The 23,255-nt window shown below is 35.9% G+C and overlaps 2 protein-coding genes across 13 annotated transcripts in view; one reads left to right on the forward strand and one right to left on the reverse strand.

Moving 5' to 3' along the window:
• PDE1A (phosphodiesterase 1A) overlaps window positions 1-19,148 on the reverse strand; it is a 323,372-nt gene extending 304,224 nt beyond the window's left edge. For 7 of the 12 annotated variants that reach the window (XR_012072711.1, XR_012072712.1, XR_012072710.1 and 4 more), the window contains exons 1-2: window positions 18,878-19,147; window positions 16,751-16,861 (exon numbers count right to left, since the gene is read on the reverse strand). Coding sequence is in view for 3 of the 12 variants with exons in the window: in XM_072961261.1 (XP_072817362.1) it covers window positions 16,751-16,851 (101 nt within the window). In the remaining 9 variants the exon portion in view is untranslated. Of the gene's footprint in view, window positions 1-16,750; window positions 16,862-18,877 lie in introns of all 12 variants that reach the window. The other 5 variants (XR_012072717.1, XR_012072720.1, XM_072961262.1 and 2 more) reach the window with 2 other exon arrangements.
• A 156-nt stretch (window positions 19,149-19,304) lies between these two features.
• The window catches only part of DNAJC10 (DnaJ heat shock protein family (Hsp40) member C10), a 206,237-nt gene continuing 202,286 nt past the window's right edge, over window positions 19,305-23,255 (forward strand). The window contains exon 1 of the mRNA XM_072961264.1: window positions 19,305-19,586. The gene's annotated coding sequence lies outside the window, so the exon portion shown is untranslated. The remainder of the gene's footprint in view (window positions 19,587-23,255) is intronic.

A 23,255-nucleotide genomic window follows, 5' to 3' on the forward strand; every position in this document is an offset into this window, starting at 1 on the left:
AAATAAAAGTAACCAGAGGGGACCATCACCATGTTTACATCTGCCTATTTGCAAATGCTCCCAGTCTGCCTTCCCTCCTGTTGCCGCGGATGAGCCACCCTTGCTCCTAGACCCAAGCTCTGCATTTAACGCAGTCCTTACCTCTTACCTACTCAAGGGGCTGGAGAGCACTCTCTCTCTCTCAATATTGACTTCTTGCTCTCTACAGAATCACTTCTATCATCATTCCCATCAGAATTCTTTAATGTCTTCTACATTTAACAAACTCCTTTACCCTCAATCCCATCCTTCCCAGCTATCACCCCATCTCTGTGATCTCCTTTATAGAGAATTCTTTGAGTTATCTGTTCACGCTGCCCCCACTTCTTCACCTCCAGTCTTCTACCCAGTCCTATGAGGATTTTGTCCCACCACTTCATTGAGAGGGTTTTTCTGAGATTGCCAAAGAACTTCATAATTCAAAAACCAATTGTCAGGGCACAGTTCAAGTTACATGATCTCACAGCAACATTTGACATTTGATATTGTCTTTCTTGAAAAAATAGTCTTCCCTTCGCTTTCAATATGCTATGGCACAATGACTACTCCTCAGTCTCCTTTCCTGTCTTCTCTCCCAATCTTTAAATGTTGGAGTGCCTCTCTCTCTGTCTTCTCATTAATACCAATTTTAACTCCCCAGATGATCTCATTTAGTTCCATGACTTTAAATATATATGTATATATTGATGACTCCAAAATTTATATCTTCAGCACTGACCTCTCATTTGTCCATCTGTCTATTTATTTGTAAGGCTACTTGACTGTCTAATAGGTATTTTAAAATTCATGGATCCAGAAGAGCTTTTTGTTTTCACCATGATCTTCCCTATTTCAGGAAACAGAATGGATTAATAATCCCTTATCCACAACTAAGAAAATCCTAAAGCTCTATAAACCAGACATTTTCATTTGGCAGAAAAATCTAATCTGACCTGAACTCACCTGAGAGCAAAACCTAAACTGAATTAATACAGGCCATTTAGTTTCATTAAGTGAATACTTACATGCTTTTTTGCAGAAATATTCATTGGGAGCTACGCAGACTCTGCTGGGAATATTTAGTAATTTCTGGAATAGGCACCTTATTTATTACCTCTTTCAAATCTGAAAGGTTATGAATTCAGGTCACATTTGGGCCCAAGAGTTTCAGATAAGGGACCTTAGACCCAGTTGGTCAGGATCACACACACACAAAACAAGGCATTATACCTCATCCTTTTCAGTCTTTACACTCCCATATTCAATTCATCAGTGAATCCTACAAGCTCTAATTTTAAATATGTCCTTAATCTGAATATTTCTTACCAATTCCAGTACCAGTGTCACCAAAGCTACCAATTCTTCATCTGGACAACTGCCATAACCTCTTAACACATTCTCCTGTCTCCAGTCTTGTTCTTCCCTACCTCCCGTCCTCACTGTTAGCTTCCACAAAATGACCAGAGAAGTCTTCTTAAAATCTAAGTCAGATCCTCCACTCTACTGCTTCAGTGCTCCAAAGGCTCTCTACCAAGCTCAGAATAAAATCCTAATTCTTATCGTGACCTGTTGGGTCTTAGAGGATCTGACTTCTGCCTTTCTCTCCAAACACAACTCTTTGACTCTTATCCTCACCTACTGTGAGCCAGTCCTCCTGGTTTCCTTATTTTACCTTAGACATGCCACATGCCCCCTGCCTCAGGGGTTTTGCCCTTGGTTCCTTCTGCCTGAGATGCATTACTCAGGTCTTGGCATAGCTCATTCCTCACTTCATTGAGGTCACTCTTCACAAGTCACTGTCATGGAGGCCCTTCCCTGACCACTCTTCTATAATAGCCACTTTTGAACTTGCCAGACACATCATCACTGTATTCTATTTGCTTTTATTAAAATTACATTGCATATTTATTTGTTTGCTTGTTCATCATCCATCCTCACCATCAAAATGTAATTCCATAAGGTAAGGATCATGGCTGTACTGTTTATCATGTATCTCAGGTGCCTAGAATAATGCTGGAGCTCTCCATGTGCTCAAAGATGAGCAGTCATTGGATAAACAAATAAATTATACATTGTATTAATAAGACAACTAAATTGGGTTAATTAAATAATATTAGTCCTACTTGCCAAAGAACTTCAACATTCTTACAAGTGTCAGTATAGTCCTGATACTTGTTCAATATAGACTGTAGTCCTGATGAACTTAAGCTACAACTTTATTTCTTAATGACTCTCATTCTTAAGATAGTTCTAATCAGTAATTAAGATTACCATAGTATGACTCACACTGTGTAAATTAGTGTTTACTTTTACACCCATAAGACATACACTTAAAACAATCTGAGTTTATCAAGGAGAGTATTTTCTTAATTCCCTATTTCTGAATTTAAACATTTCCTCTTTCTAGGGAACTAAGACTATTTGGCAACATGTTTCTAATTTCAAAATACCCCAAAGTGATTCCATGTTATTTCTTGTTTTCCACATGCTATAGCTATCAGTCAGTGGATCAACCAACCTGTCTAATAACAGAAAGTGAGCATTATGCTAATTTAGTATAGAATTAGAAATCAAAGAAATATAAGAATAGAAAACAAAGTAACTTTTAGCATTGTATTTGTTCATATTTTACATAGAACATAGTTTGTGATAAGGAATCAAAAGATTTGTTACCTATGCCTTATGTAAAATAGAGGGAAGTGGGGAGGGTGTAGCTCAAGTGGTAGAGCACCTGCTTAGCATACACAAGGTCCTGGGTTCAATTCCCAGTACCCTCTCCAAAACCAAATATGCAAGCTTAATTATCTACCTCCACCAACATAATAAATACAACAATAGAGGGAAAGTATATAAGAGCTACAAATTATTAGGTATAAAGTAAGCTAAAAGAATATATTGTATATATAGTGTATAGTACATATAAAACATACTATATATGAAATAAACAAGTTTCTACATATAGCATAGGGAACTATATTCAATATCTTGTAGTAATCTATAATGGAAAAGAATATTAAAAGGAATATATGGATGTCTATGTATGACTGAAACATTATGCTATACATCAGAAATTGGCACAACATTGTAAACTGATTATACTTAAATTTAAAAATGGAAGGAATAAAAGAACATATTGTACAACATTGGGAATATAGCAAATATCTTATAATAACTATAATGGAGTATAACCTTTAAAAGTTGTGAATCACTATATTGTACACTTGTAACATAATATGGTACAACTATACCTCAACAAAAATTTTTTTAAAAAATTTTTAAATGACAAAATGAGAGGTCAATAAATTATGTATAACTAAAATGAAGTCATGTGGGGATTAATGCCAGGAATAGTTTGATCCTTTAAACTGTACATTAATATTTTGGTTCTAAATTTCACTTTGGAACATACTCAGTCATTACATATATGTGGTAACTCCTTAATTCATGGCTCTAATTATGGATAGGTGGGTTATCTCTTAGAGGCATCTTCTGATACACATTTTGCAAATATTTATTTCTGAATTGAAATATGACTCACATGACAGGATGAAGTCACAGCACACAAATATTAACTGATAGTTTGAAAATGATGACTTTAGTTCAAGCCTCGTCACACAACTTGGACACGAATATCTGGTAAAAATAAACCTTAAGAACTGTTAAAATTGCTCAGTCACATTGTGACATTTCAAGACTACCTTGCTTTATAAGTTTCTCTTTGAGGAACTGTGCAAATAAAGTTTTAGTTAGTCTTCAACAGAGTAGTGGACAAGTAACTGTAGTCTGGAGGCTAACATAAAATATTTAGCCTGATCGCCTCCAAGTTTGGTCAGCTTATCTCCTTCTGTCTGACTTGCTGCAGCTTGGAAACTTCAGGAGGCAACTAATTCTCACAGGATACACAGCAGTAGCATCAAGAATTCACTCACCAAGGATTCCCTGGACCACAAGGCCATGTAAGCCCAGAACATTCACTAATTACTGAAAGATATTCTCAGTATAATCAAAACTATTCAATTAACGTAATGAAACAGAAAATTGAGCTTTCCTAGGATATGAGTGGCAAAGTGCACACAAACAAAATTAGAATCTTGGAGTAGGAAGTTCCTTCAATGTTTGAATCTCTTCTGCCTCTACCTATCATATAGTTACGTAGGGTCAATTTTTACCTCAAGTTCATATTTAGCAGAGGAATGGGCAAAAACAGACACACTCTCTTACACATAGTTGTGCCACAAAAAAGTAACTTACATTAACAGATGCTTATTTTGTGCCAGACACAGGGCCTGGGCATTCTAATTGCATTATTTCTATCCCTCACCACAATCCTCTGAGATTCTAAGTTCCATATAATGAGGCTTTTGTTTGTGTTTTTGTTTTTGTCTGTCATATAGTCACATCCCCAAGAATCTCTATTGGTCCATAAAAACTTCTTGACCTTCCAACCTGAATTAATGTTGCTGCTGCACAACATAGCCTTACTAGCTACACAACTTAAATGTGAAGTTGTTGCATATTGTCTGATTACTGGTCTTTGCTGTAGTGAAACAGTTTTAAGTTCTTACTTTATGCAATGTACTATTCTAGGCTGAAGGATACCATACTAAACAAATGGCAAGTGGATTCTACTTCTTCTTGTTACCTCATAGGAGGAAAAAGGATTACCTACAAGGGAAAACTATTAAATGGACAATAACTGTAACACATGAAGTGCAGTTAGAATACCTAGAAGGGTCACCTTATCTTGTCTCAGATGGTCAGGAGTGTTTTTTCTCTGATTCTGACTAGGCTCCAATTCTCCTATCTGGTCTTCCAGAAATGAAGCTTTAATATAGTTACAGTCTCCCAAAGATACTTCCTCTTCACCAACCTATACCTCCTTTTTCACTCAGTTCAAATACAAAATATTTTCTCCACAAATCCCTTTTAGTGTTTTCTGAGAGAAGATTTTGCCAGACATTTCTCTTCACCAAGAAGACTCCAATTTACAGAAGTTAAAGCTGTTACTCTACCTATAAAATCAGAGAAGTCAATTAAGATTTTATTTTAATTCACAGGAAAATCTGTGGTAGCAGAACTAATAGTATCTGTCAGTTTTAAATTGACAACTATTTTATATAAAATCATATATTATGAAGACAAAGCAACAACAGCTCCAAAAATAAATGTAAAGTGTATGTCTTTTACATAATCAGACCAATTGCTTACGGAACAAAGAGAGAGAAGAAAAATAAGAATTCGATCATATTGCTTTCTTATCAACTTTATATGGCAAGAAAAGATAAGTGATGAAAGAAAAAAAGCTGAATAAAAAGGAAAATCTGTACAGAACTGAAAATTAACTGGACAAAAATAACATGTTTTATAGCATAATATTACTTTATGATATTTGGTTATGTACTATCTGTCCACAAAGTACAGGTAACCAAATAAGCAATCATTTCACAAATGTGACTTTCTCAAATAAACTCTCTAAAAATTAGCTAAGCTTAGCCAATGTAGCTAAGTGATACAAACCCCAAATCATCTCTTGGTTGCTGCATTATTCACACACTACTTATCTGGTTTCCACAATTTATTCTCCCTACTACTTTCATTCCTTCCCTCTCCTTTTTTTCCTATCATTTACTCCTTTGACTCAATCAAAAATTAGCAAATGTTTCAGAGCTTATAAATGTAAAAATTGAGGTCACTATTTTCTTACCCTCTTACATCTGGAAAGATAATCTTATACTGGAGTGATTCAGATAATAGAAGAAATATGTAAGTGAGGAAGAACAAAATTCAAAATCACTTTCTCCTTTTTCTTTGTGGCTGCAAAGAAAAGGCCTAGTAGATTGGGAATTGGGCCTTCCCATGCCCTGCCTGACCTGTTGTCAGGGCAACAGGATGTGTGGGGAGCCCTGTCCTTCCCAGTGCCTGTTGCCAGGGTAACAGGATATGAACCATCTTCTCTTATGAAGCATGTTTCCCTGCCTTATTCTATGTTTCTCTTCTATTTTGTGGAAAATTATATTTATTCAAAGAAACCAAAGAGCAACACAACTTCAATACACAGGTCACTGAGGAACCATGTACTGGAAGAAATATTGTAAGTGTGTACATGCCATTGATATTGTTGCTGGTGGAAATAATAGGAGGAAAATTTTATTGGACTCATTTTCTGAAAATAGGAAACAATTTTTATTTTCATAATTGCTGAAATATTAACTAACTTTTTTGGTTGGGTAAAAGAAACGATAGGAGATGATGCAAGAGAGAGAGGAGTGGTAGCAGGAAAAATCTGTGGGAGGGAGCCAGAGAAGAATTATATGAAAAATTCAGAGGCTAAAAGCTTGATTTGAGGTATATATCAGTTAATGTTTTCTGAGTGCAACAATCTATCTTGCAATTTAGTAGCTGAAAACAATAAACATTTACTATTTCTTCATGATTTTGAAAAAGTTGAATCATCTAGGATGACCTCATTTCACATATCTGGTAGTTGATGGTCTGGTTGGTCTAGAGGGGCCTCAGCTGGAATGGTTAATATCTGCTCCACATGCTCATCCTCCAGTAGGCTTGACCAGGCTTCATCCCGTACTGGTATGAGAGTTCCAAAGAGCAGCAGGAGAGAGTAAACCCCAATGCATAAGCCCTTTCCAAGCCTTTGCTTGTGTCACATTTGCTAAGATCCCATTGGCCAAAGCAAGTTGTCCGACATTCTAGCCAAGCTCAGAGTCAGTATGGGAGGGAATATCCAAGAGTGGACGCAGGAAGTCATGAACAAATTGGGCCATACTGTAATAGTAAACAACAGCATAAAAGAATTTCTGGACAATAGAGGGCTCTTTGGAAAACTGTGATATTAAAGCAGAGATTTTCTGAGGGATGAAATAGGAGAGGATAATACATATAAAGACACTTTTTCACATTGGAACCAATAGGAGGTAATAAAGATTTTGAGAGTTCTAAGGAAGAGCTCCTTAACCCATCTCTTAACTATCTCCAAATACAGTACAGGAAATAATGAGGAAAATACTGTGCAACTTTAAGTAGTTTATATTCTCTACGGGAAATAAAGCAGAACAAAGAGATTTTTCCTCATTTATTTTTCTAAAATAAACAAAAGAAGAAACACTCATTTTACTTTAAAAAAGAACCTCATCGTATGCTTAAAATCCTTTATAACATGAAAAGAACAGAAAGCATAGCAAGAATAAAATACCTAGTTTTAATCATTAGAACTCCCGGATTTATTCTTATTGGTAAATAAAAACCTTCAAGGACAGACATCCAGACTTTTCTACTGTGCAGAATTATCTTTCTCTGTTTGGATACCAAAGGCCAAATAAATTAGAATAATTTTGTTAAGAGTCCAAGCTCTAAAGAGGCAAGAGAATTTAGGAAAAGTCAAATTCCCTTGCAAATACCAGCTAGAATCATTGTTTAAATTAATTAATTAAAGGGGTAATTGTAGTTCATGCCCTAGAAATGGAGAGAAATAGAACTAGGGAGTTTCTGACATCTAAAGCATATGTCAAGCAATAAGTCCCCTTAGTATTCAGCCTTGAGTATGCAGAATTAGGCAGACAGATGGCAGGATTGTGGAAAAATCAAAGTAAGAGAGCAGTTTTTAATCCTGAAATGTCAGGTTTTATGGTGAGTCTCCAGTGTTAAATGTAATTATCTAAGTCAGTGATAAATGGAATAGGTCCAGGCCTAGGAATCTGATCTCTCTCCACTAACAGGGAAACATTAGTTAAGTTATTTAATGTCTTTCAGGCTCGGTTTTCTCATCAGAAAAACAGGATAATTATGCTGAACCATGCAGATCAAAAGAAAAATATTTTAGAAACTACAAAGCACAAAAGAATTATAAAGGGCAATCACTACCATGATTCAATTATGAGGTGATTTTAAATAGTTTAAGCTAATCAAAAACATCATTGATGCCCGCGTCATTCAGTTTTTTCTTATCTTGCTCCAAATGCAGTTTGTTTTGAGCCACATCTTGGAAAATCCAGTTTTAAGTGGACCAGGGTCATCATACTGTTGCTTTTCTAATAACAGTCTATTATGATTTTCTTCTAAGTTATCAAGGACATTATTCATGTACAAAATTCCAAGAATCCTTTACTATCCATGCTTATGCAGAGTTTAATTAAAGTTGACCTCTGTTTTCCTACCCAGTAGACATTGGTACTTAAAAGATTTTATTACTTTTTCATGACTCATTATAAATTTATTTGAATAGCTACAAGTTTCAAAATTTTGCCTACCAGAAATTATTTGCATTGAGCATTTTCTGGGCCTAGTTAATAAAAATTTGTGTTTTTAAATATTTTATAAGATATAAATAACATATAATCTCTTTAAACAACTTCAAGAAAGTGTAGCTTAAAGGAGAAGACAGAAGAGTCATAATGTTTCATTTATATGCCTCTAATAACCTGTTATCATTTTTATGTCCTTTATTAACAATAAATAGTTATTCATGCTTAATACTTGCTCCAATCGGATATGTGGAATACCTGGACTCTCATAAGCCTTTAACACTACCATCTGTTTAATGATGCTAATAAACAGTACAGTTCCTTTCATATCCAAATCGCTTACAGTACAGTCCTTTAGGATGGAAATCAGACTTACACAAATATTTACATTTGATTAGCTGATTGAAATATGTTAGAATCAAGGGCAAAATCTAATAACATAATGGTAATTTGGTATTTCCTAAAATGAATTAGCAAAAGGAAGTCCATGGGACACCACAATAACTACTTGGAAATCAACTACCTTATGAACCAGACCTCGGCTGGGATAAGAAAAGACCTAAAGAATGATTTTCAAGCCTGAGCAACTCAGGAAATCAGATTAGCCCTGGATCATACATAATTATAGGGACCTAAAGTCCATTTACAGGCCATTACAAGATGGTGAACAAAAGATGCTGAATCCATCAAGGCAATTCCTCTGTTGGTGAAACTCTCAAGGCCCGCCCACTTCTCTTCCTCAGCTCTCTCTTCCTATATAACCCAAGTTCCTGTCCCAGAGAAATGTAAATCCTTGAGTATAACTCTTCTGGTAAAGAGAACCCTGGGGATCTTGGTGAAACCACTTTCACTAAGCTAAGAGAAAGACTTTTCTCATCTTGACAATCCTGTTCTGTCTATTGATTCTGTTAAGAAAATTACCTGAAAAAAAAAATAGAATTCTGCTTCTGCATATGTTATCAGTAATAATAATGACAACAGCTAGAATTTTTTGAATTCTAGGCACTACTCTAAGCAGTTTATGAGAATTAATTCATTTAATCTTCCCAATACCTATGAGATTGATAAGGGTATTATTTCTATTTTCAGGTAAGAAACCGAGGCATTGAAAAAATCAATCAACTTACCATATAGCTGTTACACAGTAGAGTTGGAATACACATAAGAACACATAAGACTATGGAAATATTAATAATTACAATGTTTTAAGAGTTTACTGTATGCCAGGTACTGTGCTATATTTCTTATATACATTATTTTATTTAATTTTCACTATCTTGATTCAAACAACATCCAGATTCTCAGATCCTAATGCTTCCTTTTAAGTAGAAGGCCCTTCAACTGGAAAAGTCTCCTAGGCTTCTCCTTGCTGCTTTTCATATTCTTTCACAGAGAAGGCAGAAAAACATTTGGTTGGTGACTTCTGGAGAAGGAATTAGACCTGGGGGTGCAAGCTGTCTTTTTCAAGGGGTGGGGAAGGGATATTCTACTCCTGCAAAGAATATCTCATCTGTTAAAGGTCATGAAGTAAATTTAGGAGAGGAGACTTTTGTCCCCTTTTGGGGAAGTCTACAGTTTTGAAGAGAAAATTGAATTCAGAGGTGCTTTGGCTTATTTAGCTGCAAACCAAAATCTTATCCTCCATTACAAGTTTGGTCTTTCAATAAAGCTGACATTTTATCTCCATCTACTGGACCTCTGTATCTATCCCTCACTTAATTCTGAACTTGAACTGAGATTATATATATCATTCACTAGCCCCCTCTCAGCACAAGATCTTATGAGGTAGGTATCAATTTTTGTCTGTCTCAGCTGAATAGTCACCTCCTGAGAGATGTCATCCCTGACTATCGTATCTTCTCCAAGTAACTCTTGGTTACATGATCTGATGCATTTTCTTCAGGTCACTTCTTACTCCATATCAACTTACTTTTTGTAGTTTACTTTTTTGTTGTTTGTTTTGTCATTTAGAATGTAAGCTTCTATGCTTAAAATAGTACCTGACATGCCATATAATCAGTGGATATTTATTGAATGAGTGAATGAATAATGAACAAAATAATTGGATTTTATAAATAAGTGAAGTTAATAATTTTTCTAGTCACTCAGTTAAAGGATAGAAGGTGTTAGACAATACCTGACTGTTTCCAGAGTTCAATTTCTTAATCCCTAAGGTATTTCACTTCAACAATGTCCATTCTAGAAACCATAACATAATGCTATGCATGGACTGAAATTTATATGAAGATTGTATCTGTACACCAATATAGGTTTCGTGAGGTGGTTTTCTTCAAATTTGTTTTATGACTAAAGAACAGATTTTTTTAAGCTTCTTTGCATGATTAATCCATCACATACACAATTCAGTCACATAGTCATCCATGTGAGAACAGAGACTGAGATTTATCAAACAACTTCCAAGAAAGATAGCATAAACATTCTTGTTACACAGTTGAAATGAATCCACTATATATTTTCACTATGTATTCTCTACATATCAGAGCTTGGTAAGAAAACTGGTGGTCTGGGCATGTAATCCAGGGTTAGATGGAAAACAGTGAGTTACTTAAAGGCTAAGATTAATGGGTATCTAACTTCAATGTGCCACCAAGTGTGACCTAGGCTGGGCCCCATCTCTAGGCATCATGTCTGTGTGAGTATGAGTGTATGTGTGTGTTGTGGGGGTGGAGGATAGGAGTGATTATGCTGATTAAGCACTCTGTTATTCTTTTACAGGAGGCATGTATTAGTTACTTATTGCTGCTGCAACGAATGTACCACAAACTTAGCAGCTTGAAACAATACAAATATATTATCTATGGGCCCAAATTTTGATGCTAGTTTCACTGAGCTAAAATCAAGGTGTTGGTAGGGCTACATTCCTTTTGGAGGCTCCAGAGAGAGATTTTGTTTTCTTTCCTTTTCAAACTTCTAGAGGTTACCCACATTCCTTGGCCCATAGCCTGTTTCCTCCATCTTTAGTGTTGGAAAAGACAAGTTGAGTCCTTCTCACATCACAGCACTCTGACCTCTTCTTCTGTCTCCCTCTTCAACTTTTAAGAACACTTGTGATTATATTGGGCCCACTTGGATAATCTAAACTAATCTCCATATTTGAAGGTCAGCTGATTAGCAGCTGCGGTAACTCTGTCTGCTACCTTAGTGCCCCTCTGACATATAAGGTTTGCAAAGGTTTTAGGGACTAGGACATTGACATGGGCAATTAGTCTGCCTACCACAAGACCCCTAGACTAAATTTTAAGAAGCACCACTCTAGATCCTTTTACTGGTGACCTTTCTAGAGAACCATTCTGAGAACGTCCTCTTTTGTTTTTGTTTTGGAAACAACATGAATAAGAGTTCCAGAGCTAGGCTGTTCTACATTTAAATCTAAGTTCCACCAGACACCAGCTGTTTGACCAACTAGGGGCACTTACCTCTTGAAATCACTGGAAAGAGTAAATAAGAATACAAATATATTATATCCAGAAAGTTCTGACAACTAGTAAACAATAAACAAACTGCTTCCTTCCATCATCTTCATTCCTAATCCAGCTATGAATTTGTCTCGACTCCTCCATCCTAGCTTTGGACCCTATTTTGGTAGTCTGACTGATCCAATTTTGTAGTTGGCACCACTGTAAGATGCAGAATTTTATCCTTTCATTGAATGATTAAAAAATATTGATTGCATTGTCTTCTATATGCCACTTATTATGCTAGGGTCTGGGGATCCACAACCAAACACAGTGAACATAGCCCTTGTCTGCAGTAGCTTATGAGGACAGTAGAGTGTATCATGAAAAGGGAAGTCCAGGTTACTTAATGAGCCAAATATAGGAAACTAACCTAGTATGGAGGGTCAGGAATGATTTCCTTTGCAAGTGAAGTTTAAGAAGAGATCTTTCAGCATTTCTTAACTGGGTCTCTATTAGAATTTTGAGTAGGGTAATTCTTCCTGATAATCAGAAGACAGTTATCATGCCTGAACCTTGTTGTTTACCAAATACAAAAACACCCTCAGGCACTGAAACAACCAGCTACATCCCCACACATCTCTAAAAGACTCCTGGGAAGCAAAAGCAACTAGCTGAGAGAGGAGAAAGGAATGGTTCCCTCCAAAAAAGAGGACATAATGAGCAAAGGCAGATGGAAGGTAAGCAGCATTTCTTTGGGGGCACCTTGGGCTTGGTTGGGAAGGAAAAGTTGAGGAGGTATCGGGAGACCTGTGAAGGATGCTGGACTTTGAAGGAAGGACACTAGAAGGCTTTAAAGAGTTCGAAGCAGAGAGTAAAAGTATCAGATTTATTTGCGTCTGATCTATAATGATGCTCCATCCTAAAGTACGATTCTACTTTGGGAACATGGTGCTAATAACTCCTGTCATTTTATCTTTTTGCCAATTTTTATTCTAAATATGTATTTCTGCTACATTTTCTTGGTGATGAGGGTTTGGGCTACTTTATCTGAGAACTGTACAACACAATGCCCTCTACAATAACACCAAATTGAAATTAGTTATAGGGTTATTATACAGTTCCTCCTTCTCCTTCACTTTCTGCTCCTCTACATTTCATCCTTCGACTACTGAAGATCATGTTTACCACCAATCAAAGAGGGAAAAATGAGAAAAGAAGCTTAAGTCTTTCAACTGTTACATTCACTATTTCAGATCTTAAAATCTATATATTCATCTGGATTAGGAGAGATTAAAGAGGTATGTGTCTATACATTTATAATCAATTATCATATATTCAGTTAGGCTTTAACTGTGAAATCCCCATAGTCTTACCCTTATAAAAACTGAAGATACTGGCAGTTAAGTACTATGGTGGTGAGTCTCACATTTTTGTCAATAGTTTATAGTTTTGAGCAATTCAAACTTCCCTCTCTTCTGCTGAAAAACTGAGTAGGATAACACTGATTCAGTTTTTACTATAACACCAGGTGGTTTTCCCTGATATTTCTACTTGATTACAGTTTTCTGGAAATACTGTAGCCCCTTAGATCAAACTCTTACAACAGTGGCACTGACTAGAAAGAGCAGCACCAATGTTTTAAAATATATTTGATTTCTTTTAATCCACAGAGGAAGAGCCCTTATTACATTTAAAGACCATAAAACAAAAAACAAAAAAAAAAATCATGACACAAAAAAAAGGATTATTTTTTAAATGAAAAAAAACTACTACGCATAAATGAAAATAAATATAAGGTGTTCAAATCAACTTTCTTCATGGGAATCAGTAAACTTAACAATCTTTGCAAAGACCAGTGTTAGAAAAATGTTCTCAGTATGTAGGAAATATTATAAATCCCAGAGTCACAGGAAACTTCCAAATGAGAAATTTCATCAGGTATTGAGATGGCAGAAGAAATAGGAAGTGTTTTCCAAATCCTAAACAATTGATAACTTATGGACAAGTACATGATTCTTTCAAAATGTAGTTTATGAAGGACATGATGCCATAGTCATTTGCTAACACTTCTACCGTCATAGATGGTGAGTCATTGTGTAGAATATAAATTGTCACACTGAGTGACAAATTAGTGGTAGAAGATGGATTGAAGAAAGCTAAAGAAAAAAGCCGTAACTATAAAAAGAAAATTAATAGAACAAAGCACAAGTCTACATCAGAAATGGGAAGAGAAAAGTGTTCCACCTTTGTTCCCATAAAGGAATAACAGATTTCTTAGCATATCACTGTATATGGTGTCTCACTTAAATATTACATGAAGGAGATTTAAAAAGAGCTCAATGAAAGAAATCAACAAAATGGTAGAGAAGAATTTAGTTCAATTTAGTTTACCAATGTTTTTACATGTGCTACAAAATTTAAAAATTATTTCTATAGACTGAGAAAAGTGTTCTAATGTAATACGTTGTAGGAAAATGCCTATAAAATATTTTCTGTAAATACCTACCTGGTGTGGTTCTTGTTTTCCATATTTAAGGTATACTAGAATAAACTTTATTTTACTCTAAACTTTGCCTCTATTTTTATTTAACCTCAAAAATCTGTACATTGTAAATCCACTTAAGAACAGATTATCCTGTTGAAATAAACCAATGCATTTGTAAAAGTCTGCAGTAAAAGATCAAAAAATCACTTTGCAAACAAATATCTAAAGGCCTTCATCAAGTCTTTTTTGTCAAACTAAGAAAATTGTTGCAAAATTATTTGATAGCTTTCATGAGTAACATGATTTTAATTGCCAATACTTAGAAGTGGAATTCTAGCACTAGACATTTTGAGAAGCTAAAATTCTGTTTGAGTCAATATTACATTTTAAATAGGCAAGACAATTTCAGCAATGGAATAAGGAGTCCCTCATATCACTGCTTTGAACGCAGACTACACAAAAGACCATAATTAAACAATTTGGTTGTCATTAGTCATGCAGATTTTAGATACAGAGCTTCTTGTTTTGACAATTCTAAACCTAGAATACTGGAAATGTCTTAAGTCAAAGTACAAGTTAAAATAGTAGTACTAAAATAAAAATTTCTTCTTTCTTTGATGCAAAAGCATTCAGTCATTTCTATCAGTTCAGTAATAATTATTTCAAAAAAACCCTATTATAAGTAATTCGGTTATTTAATGTCTCTATGTGGACATACAGTGGCTCTATGTAAACACAATTCAAAATTTATATATGCACATATGTAATTATATTCTACATCCATGTTGAATATCAAGTCATGAAGCTCTACTGCCGAATGACACTATCACCCTCTCCTGAAATAAAATGACAGGTCGATCTTTGAGATCAGTTGATAAAGTGAAAGTTAGATACCTTTGCCCTAAAATGTTAGGTAAACACAAATTCTCCTTTCAAATTTTTTAAAGGTATATGTATAAACTCACTACTGTACATCTTCATACATTCAAGTAACTACAGAAAAATAAATCAAAGACAAACAAAACAAAACAAGCAAACCGAAACCATCCTGTCCTTCTAAAGGGAAGGAAATCTGAAATAGGTTGTAATATGAGATATAATTTTTCCGGTACAGATGTTTATCCACTCATTAAGTTAGAACACATATCATCTGATGACTGCCAATGTTTAATTTTCATCTATGCTAATTAATTTTGTAAGCTGTTATTTGCTTTTACTGGATTATTTGTTTTCCTAGAGAACCACATCTACAAAAAACTGCAATTTCTAAATCTTCAATGAATCTTGGAAATATATTTCTCTAATTCATTCAAATGATGTAAAGATGGCTTCCTTTTTAAAAGTTATTCTCTGTTAAATGTTGCTTGTATTATTATTGTGCTCTTACGCCAGTGCACGGGAATGCCATGTCAAGTGTAAGAAAATATATAGAGAGCACTATTTAAATATATAAACATCATTAAATACATTCAAATGGAAGAAAGTAGGAATTTTTACCTAACAAAGTTTGATGTAATTTTCCTTTAAAAAAATCAAAACAGCAACATTAAATTTACTCAAAGGTTGCATTTTATACAATAATATGTAAACACAACATTAGAAATACAAATCCTAGAAAATTTCCATTTCTCATAGTATAGAATTCCTTCAGCTATTACCATAGGAAAGCAAATATATGTTCATTTGAAGTCTGCAAATATGCTAAGCAATTGCAATGGCCTGTAAATATTCATATTTCACATTTTTATCCAAATGTTAAATCTGATTTTAAAAGTATGACATAATTAAAGCATGTAAACATAGTATGCTGGAACACTAAACAAGAATTAGTAACATACACAGGAAAAAAACTTAACATGCTGTTTAAATAGCAAGGTAAACAGCATTGCAATTAAAGTTTGGCTCAGGTACTTACATTTCATGTTTGACATAAATACATCTCTTGATCCATCTTACTGAAGTCTATTTTATACTATGATACTCTGTACTCTCAGAAGTGAATTGGTTAATTTAAGCCAAAACTCTCAGGTAAGTTTGGTATGCTGCTATTACTTTTACCACACAAATATTTTTCTTAAATAAATATTATTAATTAAGACATAATGAATAAGAACAATGGAGTATATTTATTATCATATTAATCTCATCCTTGTTTTTTTCAAAATCTAATCACAAAGAAATAAGTGCCAGTAATAATCTCTCTTTTTACCTGAGAGAAATTTTATTTCTGCAAGAACCCTGGCAAGCAGCTTTTCTAGTTACTTTTCTGCATATCTAAACCACATACCTAAATAACATATGCAGAATGTTTAAAAGAAGCCATATAGTACAACAGTGAAGTGAATTCTCAAGAAGTTACCTTAGTTTACATAAAACATGCAAGTGCAAACTACTATACATCCTTCAAGCAAGTTGTTAACTGGGAGTGACCTGTTTTATTTTTTAAAAGAAATTTTTTCTAAAGGAAGCACTAGTCCACAAAATCAGAAAGTATCAACAATTCATCATGTTAATAGTCTAATTTGGGGAAGGGGGGAAATAAAAACACAGAACCAAGCAAAGAGCTTACTCACATTCCTTTCAGGCGTTGCCACATTTTCTCAGTCTGTTCTCCTATGAGATACTTAAAAGTGGTGTTTTCCAATTCTTCGATTTCGGTAGCAGTAGACCCCATGGTGATACTCCTAGGGCAGTACAGTCAAAGTCAGTTTCAGAGCTAGAACAAGCATTCCTCAGTCTACTACAAATCTTAAACAGTTGTACAGTAGCATATCTTATCTATCAAAACATTGCAGATTTACAAAGCTGAGGGCAGCCTCTGCCGAAATTGCTATAGATTTTGACAGGCATATCCAATGCTCATCACATCACCCCCCTCAAGCAGACAGCAGTATAAACAGATCCTCTGACCTCACAGGAACAATCCGCACATGTGAGCCTGCTACTGTACTACTGACCGACTGAGTGCTCCAGCTCTCCCCAAAAGCAGCTCATTTGTTACTGTTCCGTGCACTGAAGCACATCAGAATTCCTACAGTTTATGAGAGCTATTATGCACAAGAGAAACGTGAATGACTTTAGCACACCAGAAGAAGCTGAATTCCTCTCTACCAACGGAAGGAGGGCAGGATGTAATATGAAAACAGATGGCAGGAATCAGAATCAGCAGCACCACCCTGAGAAAAAAAGTGCCTGTTTTAAATGCCAACATTTCTATCTCTTAATTGATCTGGAATCAAGAATTAAAAATATACCATGCTTCAACAATAAATTCAACAAATATTAATGACAACAATGAGAAAATGACATATAGAGCCGTACAGAAGACAGACCGCAGAGCTCCACAGGTTGTTATTGAAAGAATAAGTACACCGATGATGCTGTAATCACGCTTATTCACCTTCTCCTAGCAACTCCACACAGTAGGTAATTGCCAATTGAACCAGTGGAAAACACGGCAGCTGCACACTGACTGCTCCGTGAATCCTCTGGGGATTAAAAAAATAAATAAAATGATACGAGTGTGTGTGCGAGCTGAAAGAAAAGGTGTTGGGGTGGGGAGGGAGGGAAGAGATGGAGATGGGGGAGAAGAGAGAAATTGATGCTGTGCTGCTCGTGCATTTTAGAAGTAAAATGAGAGAAAGTGGACATAAAAGGAATCAGAACTGAGTCATCTGCCAAGCTCCCAACACATGGCGAGCTTTCTTTGAAACAAGCACAGACCTTGAGTGTGAGCTTCGTAACAGCTACTGCTATCTGCAAGCTGCTAAGAAAAATATACTTAAAAGCAGTATCTCTTCTTGTTTGTTTAGAGACACAAATGTAGTTTTATTTCTCCCTGCAAGAAACCTTGCCTGCTACTTTGAGGTTTAAGGTAGAGATATTCATAGATAGTAGATAGATAACAATATCTAATATTTATTGAATGCTTACTGTGTGTCAGACATGGTTCCCAGTACCTAATAGTATAATTTTTTTTTAATTTTTACTTAAAGCTCGTGAAGTGAGTAATATTTCTGTTTGACAGTTGAGAAAACTGAGAAATAGAGACATTCCTTGGATTTAAAGTCAGTTCTTTAAAATAGACACTATGATTTACTGACAAAAAATCTTTCACAGTAAAGTTACTATGTCTACCTAAACAACACTGACTGCATCTAGTAGTCAAAGTTGTAATATCTACCCTTTAACAACTTAGGGGCTAGGGTCACCTACCCAGCCTGCAGTTTAAAATATGCATGTAAATTAGGGTCAGCCCTTCGCATATGCTGTTCCCCCAGTATCTGCTGTTCTTCCGTATTTGCAGGTCCACATCCACGGCGGATTCAGCCAACCACAGATTGTGTAGTACTGCAGTATTTACTACTGAAAAAAAAATGCATAAGTGGATCCACGCAGGTTCAAACCTGTGTTGGTCAAGGGTCGACTGTAGGTAAAAAGCATCTTTGCGAAATTTTATAAAAAGTGCCTTCTGAGTTACAAATTAGCTTTTCCACACTACCCAGGGAGAGGTCCCTACACATTGTTCTAGATTCCTGTGGTAACTTAAATGGAAACTTTCACAATGTCCCGAGCTTTGATGTCCTGCAAATTAAGGAGGACGTCCTCAAAGTTCTTGCACCAGGAACCCACTTAGGTGGCACCAACCTTGATTTCTAAATGGAACAATCATCTACCAAAGGAGAAATAATGGCATCTACCTTGTAAATCTGAAAACAACAGGGGAGAAGCTTCTTCCGGCAGCTCACGCCATTGAAAACCCAGCTGATGCCAGCGTCATATCCTCCAGGCCAACGAGCTGTGCTGGAGTTTGCTGCTGCCTCGGGGGCCACTGCTCTTGCTGGCCGCCTCACTCCTGGAACCTTCGCTAACCAGATCCGGGCCGTCTTCCCGGAGCCACAGCCTCCGGTGGCTACTGATTCCAGGCTGACCACCAGCCTCTCACAGAGGGATCTTATGTTAACCAGGCCACCGTTGCTCTGTGTGACACAGACTCTCCTTGCGCCCAGTGTGGAAGCAGCCATCGTCGCCTCACAATAACCCGGGCGCACACTCGGTGGGTCTGACGCGGGCCCGGGCGTTCTGCGCATGCGCGGCACCGTCTCCCGCGAACTTGCCTCGCCTCGCCTGGCCTCGCCTCAGCGCTCAGCCCGACCTCTGCTTCCACAGAGATCCTGAAGAGACGGAAAGGAAGAGCAGGCTGCTGCTGAAAGGGCTGAGACCGAGGGGGAATTTCAGGGTGAATGGACGGTTCCGGCTCCCAGACTTGCTGCTACTCCCCCTGAGGTCACAGATGGGTCCGAAGGCACAGGTGCCCTCTGTGCCCGCCCAGCAGTTCCCTGCTTGAAGATGGCGCCTCAGCCCCCACTGAGGGCTGTTTGCAGCCCGGCCGCTCTGGCCCGTGAACCGGTAAGAACCACCACTGAGTGGTCTTAAGCTGTTCTCCCAGACTCTTAACACACAAAATGGAAGTAAGGTTGACAGAAAATAAACAGTTTCAATAAGTATGTAAATACATACATACATACATAAATACATAGAGGTTAAATCAAGTGAAGCCTCAGTTTTTCTCTCTCCAACGAGCTACTTCCTGAACTCAATCTGAATTGAATGTCTCTAACTAGCAGGCAGTTTTATACAACCACAACCTCACTTTTATAAATATTTACCAGAGTTGTCAGAAGTAAGTTAGTCTTTGCTCTGAAAGTACTGACTTTCTCTTCATTGTTAACCCTAGCTACATCTACTTAAACTCTTTACCTGGTATTTCTATAATGAGATATCTGAATTCTGCTCTCAAAGATGAATCATAGTGAAAAATCTCCATAAAAACCAAGTACTCCACCACTATTTTGTGTGCCAAGATAACAAAGTCCTTGAAGCCACAAATGATTTTCTAACTATGCCATGAAGTTTCAAGCCCTTACATTGGCCAGTTTATCAATAATATTGCAATGTAAAGGATGAAGACTATTCTACTTAAGTATGTGGTAGTGAATCTAGTCTCCTCATTAACACTCATTTGCCCTTTGTTTCACTATCCCACTTCTGTCATATATTCATATTTAAGAACTCAGAGTATACTAATTACACTGCTAATACACAAAATTCCTAAATATTGCATTAAATGTTTCATAAAATAAAATAAAAATTTGAACAACAAGCTACATAAAACAGCTTATTACTTAAATCATTGACCCAAAATAATCTTCAGTCTTAGGCAGTATCAAATGTTAATGTAGAGAATTCAAAGCACTTTTTTCTAATTTATGACTAATGTCCGCAAGATACATTAATAAAATAAAACTAAAATAAATCACCTTGAAGAAAACAGAATAGAACTTAGGGAATAGAATATAACTTTCTTTTCTAATTAATATGTTAAGGAAAATTTGAGATGTTGCATCCATAAAATTAACTAAATCAAAAAATTTTGATATGAGAAAGAGAAATAACAGGAAAGGGTTCTAAAAAATTAAAATATGCTTACCAAAACAAAATATTCAATGTTGGTTCTGGTGGGAATTGAGAAAATAGTCCTGAATATAGGGTAAAAATTGATCTCTTATCTCAAATATGTCTCTTATCTCTCAGATGTTCCCTCTCTTTTGCTTTAACTCTATATTCAGTTAACTTATCTATATTATAACTAGTAGTTTCTTCATTCTTACTACCTAATGTTTTATTGGAATATTGACAAAAACCACATAGATATACCTTTCTATACTCAATAATTTGGAGTGGAGGGGGAGTTAGGAATACCAGCTACTGGGAATGATGCAGAGCAATAGAAATGTTATTTTCTGTTGGTGTGAGTATTGGAAAAATCACTTTGGAAAGCAATTTGCCAATATCTAGAAAAGTTAAAAATGCACACACTCTAAAATACTTTCCTACATGATAAAGGGGACGTCTCAGTCCTTTCACACTGCTATAACAAAATACCATAGACTTGTTGGATCATAAACAACAGAAATTTATTTTTCACAATTCTGGAACCTGGGAAGTCCAAGATCAAGGAGCTGACAGAGTTGATGTCTGGTGAGAGCTTCCTAGTTTGTTGACAGTCATCTTCTTAGCTGTGTCCTTACATGGCAGAAGGGGCATGGCTGGTATCTGAGGTCTCTTTTATAAGGGTATTAATCCCCTTCGTGAGAGTTCCACCCTCATGACTAATCACCCCCCAAAATTCCACTCTTTAATGGCATTACATTGGAAATTAGGTTTCAGCATATGAATGGGGGGGTCATAAATAGCCAATCCATGTCAGATGACATACACAGAAAGTTTACCGTAGCAAAAAAATTTTCTTAACTTTCCACTAATTGGAAACTGGGTAAATGTTGGCATATTCACAAAATAGAACATAATATGGCAGTGCAAATGTATGACTTATAGTAAAAAACAAAAACAAAAACATACACATGGATAAATCTCACAAAAATAAATGTTGAGAAGAGTCAAGTCCAGTAAGAATTTAGACAGCATAAATATGTTTAGTTTTTTAAAAAATAATTGAGAAATACATAGTTAGTAAAAGTTTTTTAAAATGCATAAGGATGATAAACTGGATAATGGTCATTTCTGGAAAGGAGAGAAGGGGATACTATTGAGATGAAATCCATAAGTTTCCTCAGCTGTTTTGGAAGTGTTCTGTTTCTTTTTTTCTTTTTTTTTTTTAACATTTTTTATTGATTTATAATCATTTTACAATGTTGTGTCAAATTCCAGTGTTCAGCACAATTTTCAGTCATTCATGGACATATACACACTCGTCACATTTTTTTCTCTGTGATTTATGATAACATTTTGTGTATATTTCCCTGTGCTACACAGTGTAATCTTATTTATCTTTTCTACAATTTTGAAATCCCAGTCTATCCCTTCCCACCCTCTACCCCCCTGGTAACCACAAGTCTGTATTCTCTGTCCATGAGTCTATTTCTGTCCTGTATTTATGCTTTGTTTTTGTTTGTTTGTTTTTGTTTTTTAGATTCCACATATGAGCGATCTCATATGGTATTTTTCTTTCTCTTTCTGGCTTACTTCACTTAGAATGACATTCTCTAGGAGCATCCATGTTGCTGCAAATGGCATTATGTTGTCGGTTTTTATGGCTGAGTAGTATTCCATTGTATAAATATACCACCTCTTCTTTATCCAGTCACCTGTTGATGGACATTTAGGCTGTTTCCATGTTTTGGCTATTGTAAATAGTGCTGCTATGAACATTGGGGTGCAGGTGTCATCCTGAAGTAGATTTCCTTCTGGATACAAGCCCAGGAGTGGGATTCCTGGGTCATATGGTAAGTCTATTCCTAGTCTTTTGAGGAATCTCCACACTGTTTTCTTCCATAGTGGCTGCACCAAACTGCATTCCCACCAGCAGTGTAGGAGGGTTCCCCTTTCTCCACAGCCTCTCCAGCATTTGTCATTTTTGGATTTTTGAATGACGGCCATTCTGACTGGTGTGAGGTGATACCTCATCACAGTTTTGATTTGCATTTCTCTGATAATTAGTGATATTGAACATTTTTTCATGTGCCTTTTGATCATTTGTATGTCTTCCTTGGAGAATTGCTTGTTTAGGTCTTCTGCCCATTTTTGGATCGGGTTGTTTATTTTTTTCTTATTGAGTCGTATGAGCTGCTTATATATTTTAAAGATCAAGCCTTTGTCGGTTTCACTTGCAAAAATTTTCTCCCATTCCGTAGGTTGTCTTCTTGTTTTATTTCTGGTTTCCTTTGCTCTGCAGAAGCTTGTAAGTTTCATTAGGTCCCATTTGTTTATTCTTGGTTTTATTTCTTCTAGGAGAAAATTTTTGAAATGTATGTCAGATAATGTTTTGTCTATGTTTTCCTCTAGGAGGTTTATTGTATCTTGTCTTATGTTTAAGTCTTTAATCCATTTTGAGTTGATTTTTGTATATGGTGTAAGGATGTGTTCTAGCTTCATTGTTTTACATGCTGCTGTCCAGTTTTCCCAACACCATTTGCTGAAGAGACTGTCTTTATTCCATTGTATATTCTTGCCTCCTTTGTCGAAGATTAGTTGACCAAAGGTTTGTGGGTTCATTTC

This window comes from Vicugna pacos, chromosome 5 (assembly GCF_048564905.1).
Source record: "Vicugna pacos chromosome 5, VicPac4, whole genome shotgun sequence".
NCBI classification, from domain to species: Eukaryota; Metazoa; Chordata; class Mammalia; order Artiodactyla; family Camelidae; genus Vicugna; species Vicugna pacos.